The 26,734-nt window shown below is 56.4% G+C and overlaps 8 protein-coding genes across 8 annotated transcripts; 4 read left to right on the top strand and 4 right to left on the bottom strand.

Annotated features, from left to right (window-relative positions):
- Positions 1-206: 206 nt before the first annotated feature.
- BU26DRAFT_486170 (uncharacterized protein) lies at positions 207-3,765 on the top strand (the record flags this gene model as incomplete). Its single annotated transcript, XM_033825909.1, has 3 exons — positions 207-633; positions 880-3,420; positions 3,535-3,765. The coding sequence occupies exons 1-3, from the start codon at positions 592-594 to the stop codon at positions 3,763-3,765; spliced, it is 2,814 nt and encodes a 937-aa protein (XP_033683486.1). The 5' UTR covers positions 207-591.
- Positions 3,766-4,272: 507 nt separating this feature from the next.
- On the bottom strand, positions 4,273-9,536 carry BU26DRAFT_605941 (uncharacterized protein). The gene is made up of 3 exons (XM_033835626.1): positions 9,026-9,536; positions 7,096-8,973; positions 4,273-7,048 (listed from the first exon to the last, which is right to left on the bottom strand). Exons 1-3 carry the CDS (start codon positions 9,371-9,373, stop codon positions 4,736-4,738), a joined length of 4,539 nt encoding a protein of 1,512 aa, XP_033683485.1. The 5' UTR covers positions 9,374-9,536; the 3' UTR covers positions 4,273-4,735.
- Positions 9,537-9,867: 331 nt separating this feature from the next.
- BU26DRAFT_335704 (ARM repeat-containing protein) lies at positions 9,868-13,612 on the top strand. The gene is made up of 2 exons (XM_033822243.1): positions 9,868-9,989; positions 10,040-13,612. Exons 1-2 carry the CDS (start codon positions 9,963-9,965, stop codon positions 13,181-13,183), a joined length of 3,171 nt encoding a protein of 1,056 aa, XP_033683484.1. The 5' UTR covers positions 9,868-9,962; the 3' UTR covers positions 13,184-13,612.
- Position 13,613: 1 nt separating this feature from the next.
- Positions 13,614-14,861, bottom strand: BU26DRAFT_335787 (bola-like protein). The gene is made up of 4 exons (XM_033822246.1): positions 14,774-14,861; positions 14,227-14,552; positions 13,853-14,032; positions 13,614-13,816 (listed from the first exon to the last, which is right to left on the bottom strand). The coding sequence occupies exons 2-3, from the start codon at positions 14,533-14,535 to the stop codon at positions 13,868-13,870; spliced, it is 474 nt and encodes a 157-aa protein (XP_033683483.1). The 5' UTR covers positions 14,536-14,552; positions 14,774-14,861; the 3' UTR covers positions 13,614-13,816; positions 13,853-13,867.
- Positions 14,862-16,193: 1,332 nt separating this feature from the next.
- Positions 16,194-17,412, top strand: BU26DRAFT_335728 (uncharacterized protein). Its single transcript, XM_033822245.1, has 3 exons — positions 16,194-16,753; positions 16,891-16,968; positions 17,027-17,412. The coding sequence occupies exons 1-3, from the start codon at positions 16,409-16,411 to the stop codon at positions 17,147-17,149; spliced, it is 546 nt and encodes a 181-aa protein (XP_033683482.1). The 5' UTR covers positions 16,194-16,408; the 3' UTR covers positions 17,150-17,412.
- Positions 17,413-18,315: 903 nt separating this feature from the next.
- On the top strand, positions 18,316-19,182 carry BU26DRAFT_335711 (uncharacterized protein). The gene has a single exon (XM_033822244.1). The coding sequence runs from the start codon at positions 18,605-18,607 to the stop codon at positions 19,076-19,078; it is 474 nt and encodes a 157-aa protein (XP_033683481.1). The 5' UTR covers positions 18,316-18,604; the 3' UTR covers positions 19,079-19,182.
- A 2,053-nt stretch (positions 19,183-21,235) lies between these two features.
- Positions 21,236-22,454, bottom strand: BU26DRAFT_335829 (uncharacterized protein). Its single transcript, XM_033822247.1, has one exon. The coding sequence runs from the start codon at positions 22,034-22,036 to the stop codon at positions 21,416-21,418; it is 621 nt and encodes a 206-aa protein (XP_033683480.1). The 5' UTR covers positions 22,037-22,454; the 3' UTR covers positions 21,236-21,415.
- Positions 21,878-22,667, bottom strand: BU26DRAFT_335669 (uncharacterized protein). The gene is made up of 2 exons (XM_033822242.1): positions 22,067-22,667; positions 21,878-22,003 (listed from the first exon to the last, which is right to left on the bottom strand). The coding sequence occupies exon 1, from the start codon at positions 22,460-22,462 to the stop codon at positions 22,073-22,075; it is 390 nt and encodes a 129-aa protein (XP_033683479.1). The 5' UTR covers positions 22,463-22,667; the 3' UTR covers positions 21,878-22,003; positions 22,067-22,072.
- Between the last annotated feature and the right edge of the window lie 4,067 nt (positions 22,668-26,734).

Genomic DNA, 26,734 nt, shown 5'->3' with positions numbered 1-26,734 from the left:
GTTTGTTGGCCGTGTCCTCGGTGTCCTAAGGATAGATGTCGTGAGAGGGACTGGGATGCGAGACGGTGGGCATCCTTTACTGTGGTCCCCAGGCAGCCCGGCGTGCCCGGGTAAGTAGTACGCCTTGGAATTCTGGGTTCTCTGTTTGATCTCACGCATGGGAGTCAATCTATTGAGGAAACAGACAGTCAGCAATCACAGCGAAGTCGCAAGGTAGGCGGAAAAGCGATCTTGAAAGCGCGCGCGAGGCTGTCGGTCAAGTGACACGCGACCTCGCGTCATCTCCAGATGCGTCTTTACGTGCTTCAACGTCCCACGGCACGAACTGCACGAACTGCACCACAGCATACACTCGCTCTCCCTTGCGGCGCGCAAGTTGCTTCACGGAACGTCCACTCGCTTACGTCAACGGCTGTGAGAGGGGGCGTTTTGGCGTCTTGATGAGTGAGCTGGCAATGGTTGGCCTGTTGCGCAGCGCCTCCGCCAAGCGCGATTCCGAGTTCCGTTGACCGCATCGCTGGCGCACCTGAACGACTTGACTTCCGCTCGTTTTCTGCCATCAGGTCGGCCTGAACGGGATCATTGCAAGATATGGCTGAGGGCGTCGATTTGGAGAAGGAGTTGACGTGTTCGGTAAGTTGAGCTTGCGTTTTCGTGGTGCGGGGAGCGGTGGGGGAGGGGAGGAGAGGGGCGGTCAGTGAGAGGACTGGTGAAGAGATGGCATTTCTGAGTTTGGAAGCGCGATGGGAAGCTATAGCGACCTCTTGGGCCCGTATTGGGCTCTTTGGGCGAGAGATACCGGGTCTTGGGGATGTGCTGTCCCTCCGGCCCGCTCCTACATTCAAGGGTCAGCCTGCTAACTCTCCACCTCCCTTCCAGATATGCACCGACCTGCTCTACCAACCGCTCACGCTGCTCGACTGCCTGCACACCTTCTGCGGCGCCTGCCTCAAAGAATGGTTCGCCTTCCAGGCCTCCACCGCGACATCCATCCACCCCTACACCTGCCCGGCATGTCGCGCATCCGTGCGCAGCACGCAGCCCAACGCCATCGTGAACACGCTCCTCGACAGCTTCATACAGAAGAATCCGCAGAGGGGGAAGAGCGATGCGGACAAGAAGGTGGATAGGGAGAAGTACAAGCCGGGGGATAATGTGATGCCGAAGCTGAGGCGGAGGGCGGAGCCGGGCGAGGACGAGGAGAGGAGAGTGCTAGAGGAGGTGCAGCAGCTGAGTTTGAGGGAGGTAGGGATTGCGGGTGAGGCTGGGAATAATAATCACCTTGAGCCGCCGAGGGAGCGCAGGAGGAGGGAGCGAAGCCGCGATCCGAGTAGAGACTCGAGGAGGAGCAGGGATGATAGGTCACGGAGTCGGAATCCGCCTGAGGCTTCGTCGTCTAGGGATGTTATTCCCCCGAGGGAACGGCAAAGGGTGGTGGAACATCAGTCGAGTCTGAGGTCGCTGCTTAGCGCTTCGGAGCTGGATTCGCAAGAGATGGAAGAGGAGATTATGCGCCAGATCATGGAGGAGGGGCTGCTGGATGGGATTGATCTGAACAACATCGACGTCGCGCAAGAGGACGCAATCAGCGAGAGGATAGCGCAGGCGTACAGGAGGCGAGAGGCAGAACGGCAACGGGAGAGAAGAGAAAGGAGAGAGAGGAGAGAACGACTGGCAAGAGAAGGCCAGATCAGCCCGTCTGGTCACTCTACGCCTCCAGAAATCCGCAGTCCTCCCGCCCGCGACGACGAACAACCACACAGGAGACCTCAGGGCCGGTCGCCAGCCGAAAACGGAACATCAACTCCCCGAGAAGAGCGAGCAAGGCCACCGGTTTCTCGGCCTGGCCTCCTTGAAGTCGCGAATCAGAGCGGTCGGACACGGCATGCTCGATCGTCAAGCCAGGGCAGCTCACGATCAGCAAGGAGTGAGCGGGACCATCGTCCTGCTCCTCTGGCAATCACTTCCTCTAGGAGTGCCAATGTGTCGCGAACTGAACTTGCCGAGAGACCAGCAACGTTGGAAAGCGCTTCTTCAGCACGACGCCGCCAATCTGAAAATCAGCGGCCGACTTCACTAGAGGAACGACAGCGGTTTAGGAATAGCTTGCAAGCGCACTCTGCATCTAACCCTAACACTCCCCGAATCGGAGCTTTCAACGCTCCTACGGTGGACAGCCCAACGAGCTCTGCGGCTGTAGTCGCCGCTCCACTGGTCTCTCCTCTCACCACTGCTCCTTCTACATCACCTCCCACTTCCCGCCGGACCACGGATCCTACTGGAGTTAGGCAAGCCCGACCTTCAAATAATGGCACGCCTCCTATGACTTCTCCCACATTCCCTCGTTCTACTACGGAACCCTCTGGAAGCGAACCTCAGTCAAGACCAACATCAATAGCCACTGCACCTGCTCCAGTCCAGTACCCAGAGCCTCAAATTTCATGTAACGGGTGCGGCAAAGAGCACATCGAACATGACCTGCACTACAACTGCTCCCGCTGCGACAATGGCGATTACAACCTCTGCCTGCCCTGCTACCGCCGCGGCAAAGGCTGCAAGCATTGGTACGGCTTTGGCTGGGCAGCATGGCCCGCATATCAGCAAAAAGCACCAGCAGGCGGCTATCCCCCAAACCACGAGTACCCCCACATCCTCCGCGGCCACCGCTACAAAAGACCCCGAACACGTCTCTCGGAATCGACAACACCACCACATATCCTCATGAGCGAAGACGATCCCGCGAAGCGACTCGAAATCGGCGTTTTCTGCGATATCTGCAAAGCTTATGCGAATAGCTGCTACTGGAAATGCGACTACTGCAACGAAGGCGAATGGGGCTACTGCAACGACTGCGTCAACCAAGGCCGACACTGCACGCACGCCCTGCTTCCCATAAGCCACGTTAACAAAGACGCCGCACCCTCTTCCTCCCGGGCGCCAATCGAGGCCATCACTTCAACCGTAACAGGGCACCTCTCCCCACCCTACCCCCTCGATGCCTCACCTCCCACAACACCACCCTTGACGCCTAAATCCGCCTCTCTAATCCGCGGCCCCGGCCTCGTCGTCATCGCGAATACCACGTTCCGCCCGCTAACCTTCACCACGCGTTGCAATATCTGCACATATCCCATCCCGCCCTCTCACACGCGCTATCACTGTCCGAAGTGCAACGGAGGCGACTACGACATCTGCACCGGTTGCTACCAGAAACTCGTCGTGAGCGGCCGGATAAGCAAAGAGGACGGCATGCACGGCTGGCGCCGCTGCCTGCGCGGCCACCGCATGATAGTCGTCGGCTTCGAAGACCGCGACGGCGGCCAACGCCGCATCGTCGTTCGCGACCTCGTCGGCGGCCTCTCCCTGCGCGACGAGCCTCCCACCACCGCAGAGCACCAGCACCAGCAGCCCGGCTCCCCTGTCACCCACCACCGCGAGGACAAATGGACATGGCGCGACACCGACGGCTCGCGCCACCACTTCCGCTCCCCGCACTCCTCCAGCGCCGCGCTGGCCCCGTCCGCCTCCGCCCAGCGCTTCCCGCCCGACGGCGGCGTCGGCCTGCGCGTCCAGGCGCGCTGGAGCTACGTCCCCGCCGAGGGCGTCACGGACGAGCTGTCTTTCCCTAAATTCGCGGACATCACCGAGGCCGAGGATATTAATGGCGATTGGTTCTGGGGTGTGTATGCGGGCGCGAAGGGCCTGTTTCCAGGGAATTATGGCAGGGTTGTCGGCGGGAATGTGGAGAGGGTGGGTGTTATTTAGGAGCTATTTTGGTGGAGGTCGGGGTTTGAGAAGACGGTGTGTTGTGGGGAAGGGGGGGGAGGGGGGTAGGTCCGCGGTCTGCGGTCTGCGGTCTGCGGTCTGCGGTCTGCGGTCTGCGGGCTAAGGTAGAGGGGGCCGCGGTGAGGAGGTTGTCGTTCTCGTTATCAATACTGTCTATCAACGGCGACAACGTGTAGTACGAAGACCCCTGAGCAGCGAACCGCTGCGTGGTGATCGGTACCCTGACGAGTCGAGCGACGGGGGAGGGACGAAGCGCCGAGGGAACGGTACTGGGATGGGATGATTCATCTGGCGCGTTTTGACTTTAGGCGCAACGGTCCATGGTTCTGGAGGAATAGCGTGCATGCCTGGAATTCGGTTAGCGGTCTTGCATTTGAGACACGACGTTATGAGCTACGGTTGGAACATAATGACTGCATGTAGGGTTACGGCTACGGTCACGGTCGTGGGCATATTTAGAATGAGAGATCAAAGTAATCCATCCGGACTCGAAAGAAGATTACGCTGAGATTCACTTCATACCTAGGAGGTATCCTACGCTCAAGGCCCCTATTGCACTAGCTACCACGCGCGCGCCTCGCTATCTCTCCAAAAATACCTATGTAAATCCGCATAGATGAACCCCTCCGTACGAAGACAAATGTCACATCGATGACAAGGCGCCGACCTCGCTTTACACACACATCCTATATACAGAGAGAAAGGTATCATGCGAAAGGAAGACATGCAACTAACTAAACCCCATCATCGCATACACATCATAGCTATCGTGGGGTTGAATATGAAAAACTCCGCTCTCCACACGAAAACGAAATGTAACTTTCAAGATAACTAACCACTTTTGCGCGCATGCATCAAAGTCGAATTCGAAAAGGCAGAGTGAAAGAAAGCAGCGAACCGCTAGGTAAGAACATATACTACTATACTAAAGGTGATGGAAGTGTGTCGCTCAGCTCCGAGTGCGGCCGCTGCGTCGGACGGAACCTGTGCCGTTCGCAACCGGGCTGGAGGATCCTGCGTCGGACGTGCCGTTGGCTTTAGCCTTGCCCTTTGCTGAACCCCGGGTTGCTTTCGGTCCTCTGGCCGATGTAGGCTCTTCGATAGGCTCGGCGGCTTTACGCTTCGACGCTTTGGCCGAAGAGGGTTCTTCGACGAGTTCGGCAGCTTTGCGCTTCTGCGCCACGGGCGATGATGCCACACCGTTTGTCTTCTTCGTGCCTCGCTTCCTGGCTCCTTTCGGCGGCTCTGGTTCCGGTTCGGGCTCTGCCTCGGCCTCAGACAGTGCGGATTCTTCTGCCGGCTCGTTCTCTGCTGCCTTCTCTGGCTCGGCCATTTCCATGTCTTTCTCGGGCGCCGGAGATTCGGCATCAGACATCTCCTCATCTTCTTCAGCGCCGGCTTCGGTATCCGCCTCATCTTCATCGCTCGAGACCTCGACATAGCTCTTGTGCGCAGTGCTCTTCCTGCCGCTCTTGCGCCTCGGCTCACTCGACGGGGCAGCGACGTCTTCCATATCCTCATCCTCACTCTCGCCACTCTTCCTCTTCTTCCGGGGCGTCTTTGTCGGCCTCTCCACCTTAATCTTCTCTTTCTTAACGGCTTTCTCGCTCTTCACTTTCTTGCGTGACTTCTCGCCGCCTTCGGTCGCTTTCCGCTTCTTGCTCCGTATCGACTTGCGCACAAGCGGCTCGAGCTCTTCACCGAAATCTTTGTCGATGTACTGCTTGTTCGCGATCTCTTGACCTCGCTCATGGCTCTCCATCGGCTTGAAGATGCCACCGGGCAGCTTCTGTTTGCCGGGGAATGTCTGCATGCTCCAGCCATTGTTATCCTCCCATAGAAGGATCAGTGCCTGAGCCAGGTCGGAGAGTATGTACAGGTTCTTGTCGGTCTGGCCCGAGGGATCGATGCCATCTTTGACAGTCTTTACTCGTCCAGCCATGTGATAGATGAGCGCAAGATTGTCCTCGGTGGCAACACACTTTAAGTAGTAGAGAATGAATCCAGCCATGTCCTTTAGCGTGTCGGGGTCGTTGTTGAAGTCCGGATGATGAGCGAGCAAGCTGAGGAGCCGGGCGAAAACTGACGTCTCGAGGAGGGTCTCTTTACGAGATGTAAAGGCTGCCCGACGAGAGCGGATCCACGTCGCTAGAGTCTCCCTCAGATGCGAGTCGGGATCGTATGCGAAGAGGAAGAGGATGCTGTAGTAGCGAGACGATAGCCGGTTCTGTCCGAGATACTTCATCAACTTCAACGCAAAGCTCTTGCGGACATGGAGACAACTATCATGAGTCACAAGCGCAAGCTGGATGAAATCTGCAGACGTGATTTTGCTATCCAGGCGACGCTGGCAAGCAAGCTTGAGGAGGAAGTTGGCCGCAAGAAGCCGCTGACGGTTCTTGTGAGCCAACGGCGTATTGTTCTTCTTGGAAGCTTCACCGCCTTTCTTGACCATCCGGTTGAGCAGTGTGTAGACTGGAGCCACGACTTTGTCGAAGTTCGCTTCCCCAGGGAATGAGCGCAATCGGTTAACGAGGATCCTCAGAGCCCACGATCTGGCAATGATGTCGTCATCCGGGGGCTCCATCCATTCCTCTTCGGCCTCTGGGGATGTGGAATGAGTTTTGAGCAGGACGCCCTCCACCGCGATTTCGACGAGGGCATCGGTATCGTCTCCGCACTCTTGGGGGGCGAGGAGCACGAGCTGGCTGAGAGCGGCGAGCTTGGTTAGCCAATGGTCGCATCCATACTCAAAATTCTTCATGCTTTTCTTCAAGACTTCTTTAGCATGCATCTCCTTCTTATTATCGCTGCTCATGATGATGGTGATTGCGTGCTTCGCGGCCTTCGGTGGCGATCCATACAGCGCAAAGTTCAGGAAGCTTTGTATCAACTTCCGGCTGTCCTTCGCATTCAAAGGAACTTCCTTGGGGAATTTCTTCGCGAAGCTGGCGCAAGCTTTCAGGTCATCTACCGCGCCTGGCGGATTCGTAGCCTTGTCCGTGGGTGCTTCGCTTTCCAGCGTCTTGCAGAGGTCCTTGACGTGGGTGGAGAAGACTTTTGGATGCTTTGTGGATATCTCTTTGAGGATCTCGTGTGCAGTAGCTCCCAGACCCTTGTCGTCGGTCCGAGTGTACTCGATGATGGCAGGAACATGGCTCTTGTTGTAGCAGAGTAGGCCGACACGGTATAGCAGCGGAGTGAGAGTTTCGAGCAAAGTGGGGCTGGCTGGGTTCTCCTCGATCCTCTTGCGGAGCTCTTTCTACGCATGATGTTAGCTGCTGTATGCACTCGTAGTGTGCTACTTACGATGGATTTGAAGATTTTCCGATAGTCGCTCTCCGGGGTCATGCAAAACCGGATGAGCTGATAACTCCGGCGGTCATGCGCTTTTGCAAACTTCCATAGATCCTCGACTACGCGTGAGGAGTCAGGGAGAGTTTTGCTGTAGTAGTTGATGAGCCCCTCTAGCTTAGCCTTGATCTCCTTTTCACCTTTGTCCATGACGCCACCGTTGTACTCTTCGCACATCTTCAGGAAGTGCTCCATGTACGTAGCGTGCGCTGCTTGATTCCCCTGGTTGGCAAAAAAGACCTTCTTCGCTTTCTCTTCTAGTCCATGGACGAGCACAAGCTGCCTCTCTACGCGGATCTTGTCAAGCTCGGCCTCTGTATACCCTTGATCGCCACTTGGTTGGCTGTCTTTGACGACCTGAGAGCCGCCGTTGACGGCTGCTTTTGGCTTCATCGGTGGGTAGCTGAGCGGAATTAGAGCCTCGTATGTGGCAAGGTCCACCTGAGCTGTAATTCCTGGATCTTTCACATAACAGGCGTCAAAGATCTTAGAGGGTATCGGTTCGAGCAACTCGGTGATCCGCTCGTTGCCCTCAGCAATGGCGCCCGCAGCTACGCCCCACAGTCTAGCAAGCAGCCTGATAGCTTCCGTGTGGATGACAATCTTTCTGTCTTTCACGCGGTCCGCAAGATTATAGAGTATGGATCCTGGCTCTGACATGCTGCCGTTACTGCCAAGCTTCTGGACGACGTCGTTGAACTCAAAATGCTCAATCGCCCTGATCGCAGCAAGTCGAACTCGCTCATCACTGTCAAGGAGGCATTCAGCGAACGACTTTAGCAGCCTCTGCTCTTCGTCAGGGTCGAGACCCACGCCACCTGCTGAGGTCATCAATATCCGGCCAATGCCGGTCGTCCATGCAGCGCGGATGATAGGAGACTTATCGTTTCGGCGCTGGAGGAGAGCATGGTATGCGCCAGGGTATTGTGCGGGGAAAGAGTTGAGTGATGCAGGCGTGGTAAGGTAGTTGTAGGGGCGAACAGTAGAGGAAGGGTTCAGGCTCTGCGATGGGTATGCCGCAGGATCTAGTTCCGGTTGCGGCGGCGGACCAGCAGCGCCGATGCCAGAGACCATATCTCCGAAAGTCTCGGTAGCAAGCTGGCGAAGCTGCACGTTCTCAGTGCCTAGTTCTTCCTGCAGATGGGGAATAATTTCTTGCAGCGCGCCCGGAGCGCATCTCCATAATTCTCGGAGTAGTCGATGGGCTTTGCTAGCATCGTTGATATCTTCTTCCGACGGGCCTTTGGCTTCCTCATCCTCGCTGTCGCCAGCACTACCCGCCCGATGTTGCTGGTGCTTAGCGGGCCCAGAGGCAAAGTCCACAATGATAGATCCAAAGTAGGTCCCGAAAAGACGGGCCATCTTGTCCGGGAAGGCGTTGCAGAGGTTCTTGGCCATGTTGTACGCCGGTGGCGCTTCCTTGCGTAGCAGCGTCGACTGCTTCGTGTCCACCGCCGCATGCTTCTTTGCTTTCGCGGAGCTCCCCAGGGTGATAGGATCGGCCCACAGAAACTGGGCCACAATTACATCGACCACATCAGGTGAGATGGTCGGTGCCTCATCTATTAAGATAGACAAGACAGCCGTCATGTGGTGTTCCACGTTCTTGCTCAGCTCTTCGCCATTCGCCGCCCTCGAGGGCCCGGACAGTACATCGAAACAAGTGGTAAACAGGGAGTTGGTGAGGTGTGCGGACCCGGGTATATCGGTGATGATGACCACGCTCTTGAATTCAGCCAGCGACTTCAGCATGTACAGATGCTGGCTGTTGTAGGGATGTGAGGGGTCGGCGAGGAGAGGGAGGATCTTGACGACGATGAGAGTGAAGATGTCCTAGTCGCACGTGTTAGCAGCGTCCTAAGCGGGCATGATATCCGATTCGTACCTTGAGCTGGGATCCCGAGTAGGGCGCATTGGGCGCGAACAGGCGGAACATTTCCACGAGACAGCATGCTGTCCATGCCCGCACTCCAGCATCCTTGTGTTGTATTAGGCTGTGATGGGCCAATTCCTTCGCCGACGGGGTGAGGGATTCCGTGTCGGCCTCCTCCTGGGCAATGTCCCGCAGCTCGTCGCAGAGCGCCTTCAATCGCGTCAATAGCTCGGTGACGCCAATCTGCTTGCCCGGCTTCCCCACCAGCGACTGCTTGAACTTGAGCTTCTGGAGGCCCTCTTGCTCCTCCTCTTCCTCGGCAACTGCAGTCGCGGCGCTACGCCGGCTGCGTGTCGCCATCTCGCGTGGCTCGCGTGCGGGTTTCCGCGGCGCAGTGAGCGTGGTGGTGCGGATTGCGTCGCCTCGGGTGCGCGTAGGTGAGTCAATTACTCGGCGGATGTCTATATTGCGGTCGTGCGATTGCGCCGTGGTGGTGATGGTAATAGCAACGTCAGACGAGGGCGTGGGAGGAGCTATGAAGCACAACGCGCTAAGGCCAACGCGCTGCCCAGGTGTGCTGGCGGGTCTCGACGCGGGCCGACTGCCTTAGTCATCCCGACTCTTTCACCTTTTTGATCTACTGCTGTGCCCTTGCAACGCATACCATCGATGAAATAAGAGCCTACAACAAAACACCGTTGAAAAAGGGACCCACCGACGAGAGCTCAAGATATAACTACTATAGGTACGTGAGCTAACAGCACTTCCTCTTTCGTCTCACCTATCTTCCGGGCCTCACCCGATCCTATCTCTCCCTGGCAACAAAGCTGCCTCGGTCGAGGCAACGCTTCCGCCATTTATACTTTGGCTTAGTTTGACGGCCATAAATGCTTTCTATATGGCGCCGCAACCTTCTTAAATGGGACCAATAGCCTGCTGATCCATCGACATGGAAAGGCAGCAAGCGTTTTCACGGGTACGCCATCATTCCCATGCTTTATATGATTCAGCTGATAGACCATGTAGTTGAAACCAGCATGCGTCAAACTGCTTCAGGTCACGGCCAGTTTTGCTCAAAAGCCTACCGCCCGGACAGAGTTGGTGGACTCTCTGGCTCAACTTCTGAGCACCCTTCAAAGCGTGTCCGCTAATCCCGTCGCTCTGGATGCACGGCTTGCCGAGTATGTCTTTGTGCCTATATCACAGGTCCTTCGGATGTCTCGAACGGTACCTGTTCGAGCTCTGGAACTCTGCCTCGAATGCATTTCCATTCTTCTAAGAGCAGGCTGGGGAGGCGGCCTTGCCCCTGAACTCTCCGGCCAGCTCCTCATCCTCCTCACCTTCATGGCCAAGCCCTCTTCCGCTGAGAACGGAATACCCGGTACTTCTGAAGAGCTCCAAACAACGGCTCTCAAATGCCTGGCGGAGCTTCTGCTCCACATCTCTCGCATTCCTCAAGGAAGACAAGCCCTTACTGCAACAGCAAATATTCCCGCGCTCGGAGAGGCAGTGCTTGTAACTCTCGACAGCCTCACCGACAGCAACTCGAACGGGGTCAAGCTTCAAGCTCTTGCTGCCATAACGGCGCTCATCACAGCTATCGATGACAAAGATGCACTTGCCAGCTTTCTCCCACGGATGGTATCATCCCTGACCAAGGTGTTAACCCCGAGCAGCAGCAACCGCGCAAGCTTTCGGGTTCTCGAACACGGCTTGAAGTCAATGACTTCGTTATTTCTTCGTCTGTTAAGCGATCGCGAGACGAAGAGCCTATCTCAAACAACTCAAGAAGACCCACAGGATAAGAACAAAGTCATACGTTCTGCGTCTTGGTTACACGCCACAGCCTCCCAAATCAAGATCGCACTAGCAAACGTCCTCAAGCTGCGAAACCATGACAAGCCAGAAGTTCGGCAAGCGCTGCTGAACCTATGCCTCACCGTCGTCCAAGATTGCCGAATCTCCCTCAGCGAGTGTGTGAGCATGGTCATCGAGACCATGGTGACCCTCGCGGGGCGCGCGGGGCCTGAGGATGCAGTAGAGACGCACTTGAAGATCCTGCTCGCCACTAATCAAAAGCTCTCCGGACTCCTGCGGGAAAGCCTCCATGGTTGGGTTATCTCGTTGCCCAGGCTGATGCAATCAAAGGACGACACAGGCCGACGCCAAATCATTCATCAGATCTCAGTTACGCTTCGATTGCTCAAGGAAGACCAAGTTATGGTAGACGATCTTCTGGCGGAGAATCTCCGCGATGGTGTTTCGGCAATTTTCAACGACTCCAAAGGGGCAGAGTCTCTTGTCGAAGTAACGTCGGCCGCGGCTCTCGGAAAGGAGCTTGTGCTCGGCCAGGCGACGTCTACATCTTTCGAACCCTTACGGCTTCGTTTCAAAGGCCAGGAAGATATGATGGCTGAGTTCAGACTCCTCATCGGAGAACTTGCCAAGTCAGATACCGCAATTACGGTTGCACAAGAGTTGGTCAATGGTGTGGACATAGGAAGTCAAGAGAAGCGGTTAGCGAGCTTTTGGATCGCGGTCAATCTCGTCAGGGATATCATGACCAGCAATCCCGCCATCGATGATTTTATCGACCTGGGAGGCTCCAATCCACAAGAAGAAGTGCTCGACAACCTATACTCTCACTCGCTTGATACACTCGGTCTGCAAGGCGCCGATACTGTCCCGCATTGGCACTTCCAAGCATTAGCCTTGGAAGTCATAGCCTTGCAGGCCATGAGGCACAAAGCCGACTTCCGGGCCGAGCTAGGCGAGACTCTGTATCCAGTCCTCCATCATCTCGGGAGCCCTAACCCTGGGCTGCGAAACCATGCAATCACTTGCCTCAACATCATGGCTGAGTCCTGCGCATATGAAAGCGCAAGCGAGATGGTCATAGCAAATGTCGATTACATCGTCAACACCGTCGGTCTGAAGCTCAGCTACGGCGACGTCTCGCCCCAAGCGCCCCAGGTCCTTCTTATGATGATGAGGCTATGCGGTCCCTCACTATTACCCTACCTGGACGATCTGGTGGGCAGTATATTCGGCGCTTTGGAAAGATACCACGGTTATCCGAGGCTGGTCGAGCTTCTATTTGCAGTGCTGAAAGGGATGACGGAAGAAGGAGTCAAGGCGCCACAACTTGCCATCACTGCCGCCGAAGACCAGAGTACAAAGGAACAGAAGCGAGACGAAATCGCCTATATGCTCGAGATCCTCGAAACAGTCAAGAAGCAAGAAGCAAAAGCGCTAAAACGAGATGAAGAACTCCCCAAAGGCTCATTCCCTCGCCAGCCATGGGGCGACCCAAAAAAGAGTGAAAACGAGGAACTAACCCAAGATGAAGACCAACCCGCCGACGACACCCCATCTAAAGAACCTCCCCCACCCGCCCCCCACATCTTTACCATCCTCCTCAAAATCTCCGAACTAACCCAACACTACCTAACCTCCTCCTCGCCGTCCCTCCGCACATCCCTCCTCTCCCTCCTGCACACCACCATCCCCGCCCTCGCCAAACACGAGAACTCCTTCCTCCCGCTCATCAACACGCTCTGGCCGGTCCTAGTTCCGCGTCTAGAAGACCCTGAAGCGTACGTCGTAGCGAATGCGCTGGATATCGTAGCGCTGATGTGCGAGCATGCGGGGAACTTCATGAAGAGTCGTATCGAGGCAGCATGGAGTCTACTCAAGGCGATACACCGACGGACAGTGAAACGGACCGATAACCGTTTCGTGAAAAGCAGGGGGAAACCCACCAGCCTCCTCATCTCCCCCACCTCAACAAGCCTAACGAAAGCACACCCCATCGACGACGATCTCACACTCTCACGCCCGGAGCTCTACGTCGACGCGCCTACACGCATGATCTGGGACGCGCTCGTGCGCCTGCTCTGCGCCGTCTCGCAACACGTCGGCGTCCAGGAAAAGTACTTCGACGAGATTCTCGATATGCTGGATCCTGTTCTCGGGGACGCCAATGTGAGAAAAGCTTTGGAGAGAAGGAGTCCGGAGGCGGTGTGGTTGCGGCTGTATAAGAAGAGCCAGCTGGAGGAGGAGAGGAAAGGGAACGGCGGCGAGTGGGCTGTCCTGGCGGGGATTGAAGAGTTGAGGGCGAGAAGGCGGAGGATGGAAGTACGGCCGGAGTGGGAATTTGTGGAAGTGTAGGTGGGGGGTAGGGAGAGCTGGCTGGTTTTGCTGTGATACTTCGACGGACACGTCTGAGGTGCAGTTTACGTGGCGTCAAGCCGGGGCGTCGAGCGGTAGAGATCGCTATGGCGTAGATAGCGAACGGATCTCTTCCTCTTGAATGAAGCGAGAACTTTTAGACCGTCGTCTATGTTCTCTTTCACGAAGTACACTTCAGTTCCGGGGAAAGCTTTACTTCGGCCGCTTCTCGTCCGCATCTACCCCTTTGGAAGGGAGTGGGGACGGATCCCTATCATATCAAGCGCACAGACAGCATATGGATTGTACTTTCCACAGCCGGGAAGAACGTAAAGAGAAGGTTAGCGTCAGGATTGCGGCGAGTCTGTGAGGCATTCACCAATAGAGCCAGCTGCGCCAGGCCACGAAACCACGAAGATTATAACAACATTTAAGTCCAGAAGAGTGGCTTAGAATAGTAACGGATCTACGGCGTCATTCCATTGAACCTCAACACTATATTACACTCATGCTCGCGGCGCTTCATATATACAACACTCACACAGCATCTCCCCATTCCAGCAATTCCCGCCCTGCCTCCTTATCTGCCCAAGCGTACACATATCCTACACCCACCTCACATACATAACCCACCTCACATACATAACCCACCTCACATACATAACCCACCTCCACCCCATCTCCTCACGCAGCCTTCGTCCTCAACTGCACCCCATGCCACCCCTTAATCTCCTCCTTCAACACCTCATTCACCAACTTATGCTGCCTAATAACGCTCAACCCCCTAAACTTCTCGCTCTCAATCTCAATCCCATACATGCTCCCGCACCCGCCACTGATATCCTGGACCTGTAGCGCACACGCAAAAAGTCAGCCTTCTCGCTTCTAACGCACGCCTTCCTACGCAGCACCCTGCAAGCACGCGCATCGTATCTGCGCAAGCCCCCTCTGCGGTGGTGTTGCTGATTGGCCCGGGACGCCTCCCGAAAGTGTTATCGCAGTCCCAGTCTACCAAAAGCAAGAAATTGCATAGCATGGCGTACCTCCAGCTTCACCGGCTCCAGCTCCGCCCTTATCTTGTTGAAGATGTGTAATTCGCGCTCGTTGAGGTAGTCCGGGGGTTCGGGCGCGGAGGCCGGGGCCGCCGAGTACGAGCGAGAAGCGGGCTCTGATGCGGGGAAAACATGGCGTGAGGGCGGGCGTGGATATAGGGCTGTTTGGCGGCGGCCTGATCGGCGAGGAGGACGTGCTGCGTAAGCTGCTGTGGAGAGGGCGCGGTGAGGAGGAGGGGGGAGGTGCGCGGAGGCGTTGGTTGCTATGCGGTGCAGGAGGAGGGCCCGTGAGGGTGCCATTGTAAGGAAGGATTATGCTGCGTCGGGTTTGTTAGAGTTCACATATTGCGGGGTGCATGGTGGCTGGGTTGAGGGGAGGGATTGGGCTTACGAGGAAGGTGTGAGGGGTTCGTTTATTGGATTGAGGTGAGGTTTGAACGAGGGTCGCAGAGCTCTCGGAGCTCTGACGCAGCGAAGCTTTCGTCATGGGCCCGAGCTCCCGAGGTCCGCCGCCCAATCACATGACGTGCTTACTCACCCCATCCCCTCCCACCGATCTTCGGACGTCTCTCGCTCTTCCTGCCCAAGCTGCTTTCTCCTACTCCCCCCCAAGCTGCCCACCCTCCTTCATCGGCTGGCTATCATTAACCCTCTCCACACTCTCAACAAAAAGGTCGAGGCTGATCAGAGCGTGCTAACGCGCCGCTAGCACGACCTACAACTGCTCTCCGCCTACGGACCAAGTTTGCGGAGCGCAAATCCGGAGGGGTAGTCTAACTCATCCACGGAGGAGGCGAAAGCCAAAGCCGCCATGTCCCCCCAAGTACCTCCTCGTACCTCGCCCTCGCACACCGCCCCCTTCTTATCAGCACCCCTCAACTTCCGCCTCCCTCCCTCATGCAAGACCCGTTCTCGGCCTTCAACGGCACTCTCCATTCTCCACAATACCGGTTCGCTGTCTGACGTAGCCTGCACCTACCCACGCGTTCCGGCACAACCGCATTATCAGCACACCAACATCCGCCTCACCTGATATCATAATTCGCTGGGTCTGCTCGCCGGGAAAGAAAACCCCCCTTATTTCCACCTTTTCAGCGCCCCGCCCCGGGTGGCAGACCCTGCAAAGCGAGGACCCTGATTTCCCAAGACGATGACAAGGACGCGCCAAACGTTGCAGCCCCGTCCGTACCGTAGGCGCCGTGCCGTGATCAACGGATCTTCACATGTTGGGAGCAAGCCATGGGATTGGAGGCCAAGCATCGGCGACCGTGCTATGCGAAATGCTAATCCTGCGCCACAGCGGGCGCTTCTCCTTAGGGTCCTAATGAGCGCTTTTGCGGGCGTAATGTTACGGGTTACTACGCATGTGGGATGTTGGGGCAGGGAGTAATATCGGAGTTATGACATACAGACTGACGACGCACACTGCGCAATCAACTGGGCAGCATCTTGCAGTGTCGCGCCACGCAGCTGGGATTCTCGGCATTTCGATACGATGCATGACGATAAGCCCTCGCTTTCGCTTCGCGGAACCGGTTGGTGGTTGCCGCAGCAATCGAATGATCAACAAAGGAGACTCCGACCTTTGTTGCCTTTTATCCATTCTGAGGAAGGCAATAATTTTAGAGGAGAGGGGGCTGCTATACCGGCGCTCGCTTCAGCAATTTGGTTCCCCATACGAGCCCCAGATTGAGCAATTCACAGCCCCGCCAATCAGCTACCCCAACACCACCAGCCCTTAATCACGATATAGCATCACCACCACGGCTTCATGCGTTTCCTCAATTGCTGATATTCAGGAACGCCTATGAATAGCTCCCCGCCGTTTGGAATTGATCATCACTACCTCTTTCGAGTAATCGCGATAGCATCACGCACCTGTTTCCTGCCTACCGTCCGCGTGAGAAGCTGGGTCCGCGGCGCTCCGACGCGTTGTGAATGGAGGAAAAGAGTATGCTAGCATGGGAAGCATACGAAATGCCGCGGCAGTTCCACGCGGAAAGGCAGCAAGGTGACTGAGAAAGCACTGGCTAGACTGCAATGAACAACGAGCTCAATCTCGGTATTTGGGGCTGCTGTCAAAAGCGCTTGTCCCCTCTGTACCTCGCGCTTGTGCCTCTCTTTCGCCGTCTTGAGCTGTTCTTGACCTTTCTTGGTCTCCACAGACGAAACGATGCGTGTCTCCATATCGCTGTCCCTCTTCGCCTTGGCCGCGTTGGCGGTAGCAGTGCCGTACCCGCAGGAAGAGGATCCTGATGTCGAAACCTCTGTGGCGGAGCCGTCACCGACATTCGCCATCACGATCGCGGATCCGACTCTGCCGATCCCCTTGTCCACTTCTCTCAATATTCCAGTAACGGTTCCCTCGGCACTCCCGACGGGCGAGGTGGCATTGAATTCTACGAGCACGCGGCGGAGGAAGAGCCATTGGGAGCCTATTCCCATCTTCTCGAAGAGCTGTGATTGCCCAGCACTTGCGACGGTTGCGTATCCGTGCTGGGCTACCGATGCGCTGCAGGTGAGTCTCCAACGGGAATCTCCAGTCTTGGAAGTGAACGGGAGACGGAGCAAGAACTTGGAGCGATGAAGAAGCGGAGATAGAATGACGGAATGAGAAGGACGTGAAGAAGCGAAAAAGCTAACGAGAAACCCCAGCGATGCAACTTCGAAGAACTGCACTCGTACGTTTGTTGGACTTCAGCGAATTTCGGTTGCCCGTCTCCTACGCGCTCGGTATGTGTGCTCTTCTCTCCAAGCTTGAAGGGAACTTCTGATCAACTAACTCTTCTAGTGCGATTCGCTCTTCCAGCCGACGCCCGTCACCGGCAAGAATCCGTGCGAACTGGGTCCAAACACTGGCGGAAACCCGACGATTACAGACGCCCCCGTGCGACGATGGCAGGATCTAGTATAGGCGAAACGATTGACGGGAAGCTTTTCTTAAAGAAAGAAGGATATCGAAAAGTCGGCGACAATGAGAGCGGAGAAACGCAGCTGGAGAGGGGGTGCACAAAGAGAGTGGTGATGATCTCGGGAGGGTGGAGAGAAGGATTGGCAAGCAGGGCTGAATGGAACAGTAGCACCTCCGTTAAGTGAAGCTCGCCTCTGCAATACCACCTCACAACTCCCCTTATCATTTACCCATCAACATCTTACCTGCGTATGCTCCTACGGCAATCTGTCTTCATATATCTCTTACCGTTATCAGCAATGTGGCGTACCGTCAGCACACCTTAAGCCCGTATACACTCTCGACGAGAGCTTGTTCTATCATGCCGTCGTACCGCTATCAAGAACTGAGGTGGTCAACCTCGAGCTCCCACACCAACACGTCTTCGCATATCTCTTCCCCGTCTGCAGGATTGTACCTTACCGTCAGCATCTCACATTCTCTGAAGGGGGGCTTGGCCCAATTCCGCCGTCATTACACCATGTCACCGCTACGCTACCTCAGTAGAGCTTCCACATGCGGCGCGGTCGACCTCGAGCAGCGATGCCCCTGTGCCTTCATATGCCTGCGCCTTCGTAAACCTGCTGCTGGTGTTAGTGATACGGCTGATCATTAGTTTACTAGGCGCGTAACTAGTGGTCCTCGGCCAGTGAACAGAGCTTAACCTGGCCAATACGGACCCATCACCGCTTCCCAATGGAGACCTCCAGCAGCTGTAAGGTTCGAAATCGAAGTCCCCCACCCGTCTGTCTTCTAGCACGTATCTATCACCACAACCAGTAAAGCAACTCACCACTACCTCTTCTGACCGGAAAACGGTCTCCAGCACCGCTCGTCTCATCCCAAAGGGGCAAGACTATCTTGCCGGGCGCTGGATGTTCGACATGTGAAGAAGACGACAGCCCCAGCACCTGCTCTCGTAAAGATCCGCATCTCTCGTCGCGGCCCACAGTTTCCCCGCAACAGCTGCTGCCACCTACTGCACCTACTCTGCCGGCCCAGTCCATCGCTCGCCACAGCACAGCACATCACATCGCAGCAACGCCTCCTCAACCTCGTCCTCTTACGCGATGCTAGTAGGTCACCGCTCTGGACGCTCTCAACACCGCGGCAGCACGCGCTGCAATTCCGCATTCAGCACTGCATTCCCGTCCTCGGGGACTGTTCGGGAGGGGCTCGCCGGTGCAGGGACTTGATTCTAGACAGGCGTGCTACTGCAGTATTGCCCCGCGGACAGACTCGTTCGAGCCGCCTCATCAAGCGCTCTGTTCTGCTCTGCCAACCAAGCACTGTGGAGAAACTGCTCGCCTGGCATGCGTTCGTTCGCGCCGCAGGGATAGCGTTTGCGGGAAGTCAGACCCTTCATCTTGGCCAGTGAGTTTCCGCGTGCGGATTGGCCTCGCCAAGCTGAGGCCGCGGATGGAGTGGAGCCGCGGTTTTTCTGCTGTGGCAGGCGAGGCGAGGCGAGGCGAGAGCGGGCTTTTGCGTAGGAGAATGGCGGGTGGAAGGGTGGGCGACAGCTGCTCTGCATCCTGCATCCGTAACGGATGTCTTACCTACGCGCGGGCAAGGCTCCACTGTTCTCCCCACCCCCGGGGTGCTGAAAGCCGTGTACTGTACAGTATCTCCGTACGCTGCTCTGTGGAGCGGGAGGCAAGATCCAATTTTTCTCCAGACCCACATTTCAATGGGCGGTTGGAGTTTGTTGACATGTGGGACGCGGCTCCGGGTTTGGTTTGCAGTGACGCGCATTGGAGGGGCGAGCGAGACGCCGTGGAGTGGATAGATGCTTCGAACTCAACCACTGCCTTTTCGAGTTTGACATGTGGCGATATGGCTGGGAGAAGTAACCTTATGAGCCGCGAGGGCGCTATCGGCCGCCTGAGACCCTGATCATCATATCCCGCGTCGGAAGCCGCACCTTGAACAGGCTGGTCAGTCTCAGACCCTGATAGACAGACCTGCTTCTGCTTGTCCCCGCTGTGCATCTCAGGGTCCAACCTTCGAGCCTCGTCGTTTCAAAGTTAGACTTGAAGCCGCAGAACCCCTTCGTCACGAATCTGGCAGTGTCAGCAACGCTCGCTAATCTCACTCCACCGACATGAATCCTTCACTCCACCATCATCACCATCTCTCACCCTGCAGTAGTTACTCTCCCATATCAATCAGGCGTCCCCATGCAGATGCATCAGAACGCATACGCACAGACGCCTCCCTGCAGCTACGCAATCAGCCAACAAAACTCCCTCGCATCGTATAATGCTTATCCCTCCAGCTTCCGCCCCATCTGCAGACTCTCAAACGCTTACCCCTCATAGCCAATAATGCGTCACTCCACTATTACAAATCTAAACTCTACGCCGTCTGCCTATCAATCCCTCCATGCATCTCAACTCGAGGCAGCCTGGCCCTAGTCCGTGATAGATATGGTCCCAAAACGGCCCGCAGATAGACTAGGCAGGGCCTACCCTTCCATTTCATGGGCGGGCTGGGGTGCGTCGACGAATCGAGGTGGTGGAGCCACCTCCATCTCGTGCTGTCTCGAGACGGTTGAGGAGGGCCCTGGACTGGGATCGTGTGGCTACGCGGCATTACAAAGAGTATCGCTTTGCTGTTGACGGATTCGCAGCTAGGGCATTGATATTCGGATGGTGTATTATTGTAGAGGCAAGCCACACCCAAGAAAGTCTTTGTAAGAATTTGCATCTCTCCGACGGGGCTTGCTCAACGGAATTGAGTTGAATGAAGAGAGGGGTCCGGGCGCTTACCTCCTTCCCGATACACCATCCTTCTCCTGAACCGTACGATCTCATTCCACGCAAATGAGGATGGGACCCAGAAAATAGACTCAAGCCGCCGCATGCGGGGACCCTTTGCGCATCGCAGCCACAGGACCGTTCATTCACTCGACGCGTCGCATCTGCACTCCTCAATCCTCAGCAGCCCAGGGCACGCGTCGGAAGCTGTGTGCGTTGCTAAAAGCAGCATGTGGCCGTGCAGATAACGCAACGCGCTACACTAGAGCGGCGTTAGAGCCGAGCCTAAGCGCCACTGGTTCTCCACACTGACAAGCGAGAGCCAGGCACCCCCCGGACGCCGGTCTTGGCGTCTCCGAATGTTGCGCTTGACGAGCACTGTAGTAGATCTTGCCCAGATGGAATGTGTAACGGAAATGGATACATTCCTAGGTACAGAGCGTGAAAGAGAAGGGCGGAATGTGCACCGTCAGTCCACGTGTGGAGCTGGAGTTGTGCTGGCGGAGAAAAAGTTTTCTTAGAAGCGAGCGAATGTAACATCGGATAAGCTGTCGCGCAGAGTCGTTGTTGAGCAGCTCGCCACCGTGCCAGACCGTTTCGATATATCGAACTCCCCCAGGAAGCCCGCGACGAAATGGTGGCGCATATTGCACCTGGCGTTCGGCACACAAACGCCGGGTTTGACACCTCAAATTTGCTCTTGTCAATTCTTCGCAAATAGCAATGACAATGTCACTGTGCTCGTATCGCAGCCGCTCTCGTGGTGTATGACCTGATGTTTGGACGTTGAGTGCAGCAGTGACAAGAAGTGACAAGAGGTTCCAGAACCTCTGCGACTCCCCGCAGCTTCTCGTAACAGTGGAGCCTCAGCACAACATCGCACGTGCAGCGAACTGACTCAAAAAGAGGCCACTCGAGTCTTCCATCATCTCCGCACCCGAGACACGGAGCTGCAAAGCCTCGTACTGAGTCGCATTTGTCGCAAGTCCGCTTTCAAGTACTTCAAGATGCATCCGGTGGCCTTACACTCGGCCTTCAAGAGAAGCCACGTCGGACTGGACGGAATCCCTGTGCCGATTATTGCATACCCTGAGAACAAGCGAGAGCGCAGCATCAGCTTGAATTAGCCCGTTTTCGGATTATTTTCCGCGTGTGATGGTCGTGTATGTATGGAGGGATACCGAGTGGAAATTTTTGTTGAGGACGAGTGCATTTGCTCGTGCAGGTTGCGTGCATGCATGGCGATTCGCTTGGGCACGTTGTTGGCGGACGACTGCGTCTGGGCGCCTCATTGGATGCGAGGCGTGCAGGCTGCGTCGCGGGTTGCACCGCAGGTGAGATGATGGCAAACTGGAGGTTGGGGATTCGCGAGGATTCTCTGATGAAAATCATATTGCGCTTCTGGAGAGTCGGGAATGCGAAAAGATAGGATCAACGAATTAGATATGAGATCATCGAAAAGGTGCGGTGGCTGTTATCGCGGTCGATGGGTGAGGATATCGAAATTCGTATTGAGCGCCTTGTCGACGCCTTCCTCCGCCTTTGCAGACTCCTCAAGGGTTCTGGAAGGCCGGGTAGGGTCGCTCTGCGATACTAATTGGTCTGTGGTGTTGTGCAGATGACCTGCCCTGCCCCGCCATTGCACCCAGGACCCTATACCTCGCCTTGAGGTTGGCAAAATTATCAAAGCAGCCTTATCGCCGGTTCTCGTGGACTCTGCCGTGGATGGTGGCACCGCATGAACTACCCAAAATTGCTGACGAATATCAACAAGATCGGCAGCCACGTCGCCGACCGTCGACATTACTCTGCTTGCTTCTCTATAGAAGCGGTGAACGCTGAATTGAATGGATTCGGCGTCACTACTGGTGCTATGGTCGATGGATGCAGGGCATTTACTAGGCGTGTTGATTAGGACTTTGGGTATATTCGATGAGGGTCGGCCTGGGTCGGGCAGTAAAACCGGGTCTGCATTCGTGAACCCAATGCGAGGCTGTGCGTCATTACGTGATGTAGAGCACGCCTTTCTGAAATGCGGAGATGTGGGGTTGCGGCTACGGTTCTGAAGATACCCGTTAGTGCTAACACGTGCCATATGCTAAGAGAGTTGAGTGAAGGCCGTAACCTCGAATTAGCAAAGCGCGGCAGCATGATATGTAGAAGTAAAGCAGAAGCAGTGAGCGAGAGCCGTAACATTGGAGTACATAGTACGGGACGGCAAGGGTGAAACGTTCCATGGGTTGGTGCTGGAGGTCATGCGGCGGCTAGACTGCCAGTTGGCATTCGCGGAAACATGATTGTGGCCTCGAACGGCGGTAAACCACGTCCTCGGTTTCGACGCTATCGAATCCCTTGGGCTGAGAGACATGGCGTGGCACTGACATCTACCGTGGCAGAGTGGGAAGGTGAACCTGTGGTCTTGTTGTTCTAATGTCCAGTGCTGGTAGATCTGACGTGCGTGTTCCGGTGTTGTCGCTTGTAGGCCTAAGCTGCCGTGGTACTTGGGAGGTACAGCTGTCATTCAAGCCGGATCCATAGTGATTGGTACAATAGGCATAGCCGACAGATGGCGGCCCCCTTTCAAACTCATCTACAGGAACTCTGAGGATACCTATTGCGGGGTTGATAGTGCCAAACGATACGATGAAGCCCCTCTCGGATCGAGGCGCATATGTTTACTTGGCCATTTAGCTCTTGGACAGGCGATTCCAAAGTTAGTATCGGTAGGTGGGGAGTGGAATCGCGCTTGACCACAAAGCGTAAAGGGATTTGCGTCGCTAGTAACGAGCTGTCCAGCGGTAGGTGTTTCGCTGTGGTTTTTCAAGCTGGCCGAATTCGCAGGTATCCTGGTATCCCGGCTTTAGCTCTGACGATTAATGGCGGTGTGAGTAGATAAACCCGGATTCTCTGCCTTCGTAACCTCGTCGCGCTTATGCCTGTCAGCTTCCTCAACAAACCTCTCGAGATTTCCTGGGCAGGTAGCCGCGCAGTTATATTCCTTCTGCTGCATTTCATGATCAGACTTCATGCGTGGGATAACAAAGCCTCTCTGAGCCTCACGGGCGCATTGCTTGTGAATGGGTGGGGAAATCGCCATAGGTGTGGAGATGCGAAAGTCCCCATGACCATCGCACGAATCAAATGTCGTGCTTACGCCTGTGGCTGCTGTCGGGATATTAGTTCGGGTCAAGCTGCCCTGACCACGATTACCGCTTGTCGGTACTGCCTGGCCTGGAAGACTTGATCAATGGAACGCGACGCGCTCTTGGCGCTCTGAACGTTGCTAAAGATCGCATGAAGCCAAAAGTCCGCGTCGTGAAGTAATGTTCCCGTGGTGGGCCAACTGGTGCCAGCCAACCAAGAGTCTAGATTGCCTTCCCCGCGATGTCGATGTCGGGAGAACCATGGCCTCTGCGCTGGCCAGCCTCGCTTCGCTTGACAACGGTGCGACAAGACGGGATTCGGCGAGGACGCGAGACATCAAAAAATGATCCGCGGGTCGAACCGACTTCGAGCATCCGCGTGCAATGTTCGTAGCCCTTTTGTATTTTTCTTTTGTCGGTAAAGACTGCGTGACCATACATCGTGTTAAAGGGGCGTTTAGTCAGAATTTCGACGGTTGAAGCAGGAATAGCCTGATGCTAGACGCTAAATCCTGCTTGCAGTGAGCGGGCTCTTCAGATGTCCTCGTAATAATGCCATCACTGTGGTAGAATTTGATCACACGTGAGCAGGCCGCTCACCGTAACTCGAAAAATGGTCCACGGAGAAATCAAACCGGCTTTAAAGCCCTTTTGTCGCATTTAGTCGGAGGAGTTGCATAATTCCGGGCCGCAATCATGGAATCCAGACAGGCGTTGCGAAGCGCGGAAGTTGAAAACTTCGGGCCCGTTGCCCGACTTTGTTGAGGCAGTGCTTTTATGAAAGCGTGGGAGTGATACTGGCACGGTCTCATCCGAGCGCTTTCTCCTCGGCCGTGTTGTTTTCGCGGCGCAACAGCCTCGCGGAGTGGAACGCGATGCGGATTAGCCTCATGCACGCCTTGGCGCCAGCCGTTCAGATGCGTTCGAAGCGATCGACTTCTGGAGGCAGATCGATGGCGGTGGGCCTCGCGGGTTGCCAGGAGTGGCGGGCGGTGTATTGCGGCCCCTGTCTGTTGAATGTCAGTGGCCGAAGGTCAGATTCTGCCAGCCCTAAAAGCGTCTGACGGCAGCGCGAAGTGGGGAGCCAAAGACGCTTGGACCACCCGGGCCAGCTTCGTCGGGGGGCATCGCGAAGGTAAACTTGGCAGCACAATTCGATCTTGCTTTGCGTGCCTTGGAAGTGGAATTCGCTCGCTTGCGAATGCGATTCGAGTTGCCTCGCGGTTGGTGGCTGCCCCTGGAGGCATGGCAATTTCGAGTTTTCGCTGGCCCAGAAAAGGCCGCCGCATATCCGTTCTATGAAAGAGGGGCTTCCCGGACTCCGTGTTTTGCGAAAGGCGGTTGTTTGAACCTTACGAGGTCTCCCAACAAATGATGTCGATAATGGTGTATTTGAGTCTTGGGGGGCCTCGCGGGTGAGCTCACCTTGAGCGTGATGAGGGTAATTTTAGGTTCAGCCACCGAACGCGTCGAACTCGAAACATGCCCCATCAGGCCACGGCCAGAGATACGATCGTCTAGCCGCGCGCAATACGGGCCCCAGCGGTGCCGTGACCGGAGCAGCATTCACAGCCCGCAACTTGGAAGACGCATCAAGGTCCACCGCCATACCGCTGGCCTGTATCTATACGCGTCTCGAGAGTCATTAGCTGCATGTATGAAATCAACCAGGTCTGGAATTGACAATGCGGGGAAATCTGATGAAGCCCCTCACTGCGTGCGCCGCAAGACGACACCTGTCGCGTCAGTTGGGCCGGCCACATAGGTGTCTGAGCTTGCGCAGCATAAACATACCATAGCGGACATGGGTGCTGCAGTCAGCGTTAGCATGCAGCACAGGCGGAGACGGGGTTTCACCTCGCCCAGGAGCCTCGTCTCGCGACGCGATGCAAGGAGACGGGCGGAGATGCCAGCTGCTCTCCGCGCTCCACGGCGTGGCGGCCGGGGTGCGTACGTGGGTAGAGCGGTGCTAAGAAAACGCTGAGGTGGAGCGGAGTCGTGATCGGAGGTTAGTCGAGAGGAGCTGTCGAACCACAGGCGACGGCTCGCTTGGGGCACCCACAGCGTGCAGGGGGCACCTCGAACCACGGCAGGGATGTGGCTTAGCGCGAGTGGCTTGCGCGGCCTGATTGGCCGGATGCCCGACCGCCTTTTCGAGCGGCATCGATCTTCGCCCGTTTCGAGCCGTCGAGGAAGGAGGGGAAATTTTCTGAGGGCGGCGGCGGCAGCGTCAACGAGCACCGCCGCACCCTTATCGCGGGCGCCATCCAGGTACCGCGCCGCCAGCGCACATCTCCCGCACGGCGACAGTGCAATTGAATGAAGAGTTTTCAGTCCTCGCCGCGCACCGTGGATGGGAGCGCGCTGCTCGCGTTCGGCCTCCCGCGGCTTGCTGTTCGCCATGATGTCATTTCTCGCTACCACTTGGCACGGGCGTGCCGCATCGTCACCAGCGCCGCAGCGCGTGGGTGGCTTCACAGCTGGGTGGCGGACAGGCCACCACTCGCCAGCCCGTGCAACGGCCTGCAAAAGCAACGCGACGCGCTCGCAGCAGGCTCGCAATCTGCGGAGCCAGCCTGAATCGGCGTGGATAGAGTGGCCTTATCGGTGGGCGGGTTATTTTCCATGTCAGCCCATGGCGCGTTGATAATCGAGATGCCGCCGTTGACGGCGTGCTTAGTTCTCCGAGCAAGCTGCGATGCGTACCGTACTGTAACAATACAACCGCAGTACCCTAGGTACAGAAGAATGGGGGCGCTGCCGGCCTTTGTTCCACTGTTTCGAGTTGCGTCGCCCAGCGGCATCGCTGCGGCGGGACTTTTGGCCAGTTTGCGGTTTGGCTCATCAGACGGTGGAATCATGGCTCGATAACCCAGAGGAGCCGGTCGCCGGAGGCAAAGTAGCGTGCAGTCCTTTGTTGTTCCTCCGGCCGCCATCGGCATCGACGCCCGACCTAGGCAGTCTCGTCACCGCGCTGTTGCTCGCCGTACCGCCGCGTCCTCCGCCCTCACGGTCCCAAGAATCCGCGAGCCGGTCGATGCCGCTTGGCCCGCCTGCTGGTGCTATCCTTGGTCGCAATCCCTGTTCTGTTGAGTGGAGCAGTCGCTGCAAGCGGGTCAAGCCATTAACTCGCTTCTGCTGCAGCGGGCCCGTGCGCAGCCCAGGCTCCTTCGATTCTATCGCCATCCCGGCTCAGCACGATTCCAAAAGCGCTGCTCGGCCGTCCCCAATAGTCGCGGCCCTGCGCATCTGCACCACCGGCCCTCAACACTCTCTCTCCTCCTCCTCCCAACCCTTCTCTAGGCCATTGCCAGCCTTTGACCTATTTACCAGGCCTGCCAGCGCCCATTGACCTGGCCTTGACCCCCAACGGCCCTCACCGGTGTTATCTCCCCACGGCAGCCTCGACCCGCGCGCCTTTCCCCCCAGGTGTGCACCCCCAGCGAGCCTTCTGTCTCCACGGAAGCCGCCGGCATCGCCTTCTCGCACGCTCTCTTTCACAAGGAGCCTGCTGAGCCCGTCTCGAGCACCCTCACGGCCTCGAGCACGTCGCAGACCCTCGACGTCACAGCTTTGGCTAGCTGTGAAGCCCGCCAGCGTCGCGACCCTCCACCTACGACCGCCCTCAAAGAGCGTTGCTTCTGCGAGCC

The sequence above is a fragment of the Trematosphaeria pertusa genome, assembly GCF_010094035.1.
Source record: "Trematosphaeria pertusa strain CBS 122368 unplaced genomic scaffold BU26scaffold_8, whole genome shotgun sequence".
NCBI classification, from domain to species: Eukaryota; Fungi; Ascomycota; class Dothideomycetes; order Pleosporales; family Trematosphaeriaceae; genus Trematosphaeria; species Trematosphaeria pertusa.
The sequence above is the reverse complement of the archived record's forward strand: the minus strand, read 5'-3'. Positions and strand labels throughout refer to the sequence as shown.

Bases quoted from the DNA above. Each gene is read 5' to 3' on its own strand.
- BU26DRAFT_605941 (XM_033835626.1), bottom strand. From the start codon at position 9,373: ATGGCGACACGCAGCCGGCGTAGCGCCGCGACTGCAGTTGCCGAGGAA. The intron at 8,974-9,025 runs GTACGAATCGGA...ACGTGCGACTAG, and splicing joins ACTCGGGATCCCAGCTCAAG to GACATCTTCACTCTCATCGT. The intron at 7,049-7,095 runs GTAAGTAGCACA...CATCATGCGTAG, and splicing joins GGAAAATCTTCAAATCCATC to AAAGAGCTCCGCAAGAGGAT.
- BU26DRAFT_335704 (XM_033822243.1), top strand. From the start codon at position 9,963: ATGGAAAGGCAGCAAGCGTTTTCACGG. The intron at 9,990-10,039 runs GTACGCCATCAT...TAGACCATGTAG, and splicing joins GGCAGCAAGCGTTTTCACGG to TTGAAACCAGCATGCGTCAA.
- BU26DRAFT_335787 (XM_033822246.1), bottom strand. From the start codon at position 14,535: ATGGCACCCTCACGGGCCCTCCTCCTGCACCGCATAGCAACCAACGCC. The intron at 14,033-14,226 runs GTACGCCATGCT...TGTGCGCTACAG, and splicing joins TGGAGCCGGTGAAGCTGGAG to GTCCAGGATATCAGTGGCGG.
- BU26DRAFT_335728 (XM_033822245.1), top strand. From the start codon at position 16,409: ATGCGTGTCTCCATATCGCTGTCCCTCTTCGCCTTGGCCGCGTTGGCG. The intron at 16,754-16,890 runs GTGAGTCTCCAA...GAGAAACCCCAG, and splicing joins GGGCTACCGATGCGCTGCAG to CGATGCAACTTCGAAGAACT. The intron at 16,969-17,026 runs GTATGTGTGCTC...TAACTCTTCTAG, and splicing joins GCCCGTCTCCTACGCGCTCG to TGCGATTCGCTCTTCCAGCC.
- BU26DRAFT_335711 (XM_033822244.1), top strand. From the start codon at position 18,605: ATGGAGTGGAGCCGCGGTTTTTCTGCTGTGGCAGGCGAGGCGAGGCGA.
- BU26DRAFT_335829 (XM_033822247.1), bottom strand. From the start codon at position 22,036: ATGGCACGTGTTAGCACTAACGGGTATCTTCAGAACCGTAGCCGCAAC.
- BU26DRAFT_335669 (XM_033822242.1), bottom strand. From the start codon at position 22,462: ATGACAGCTGTACCTCCCAAGTACCACGGCAGCTTAGGCCTACAAGCG.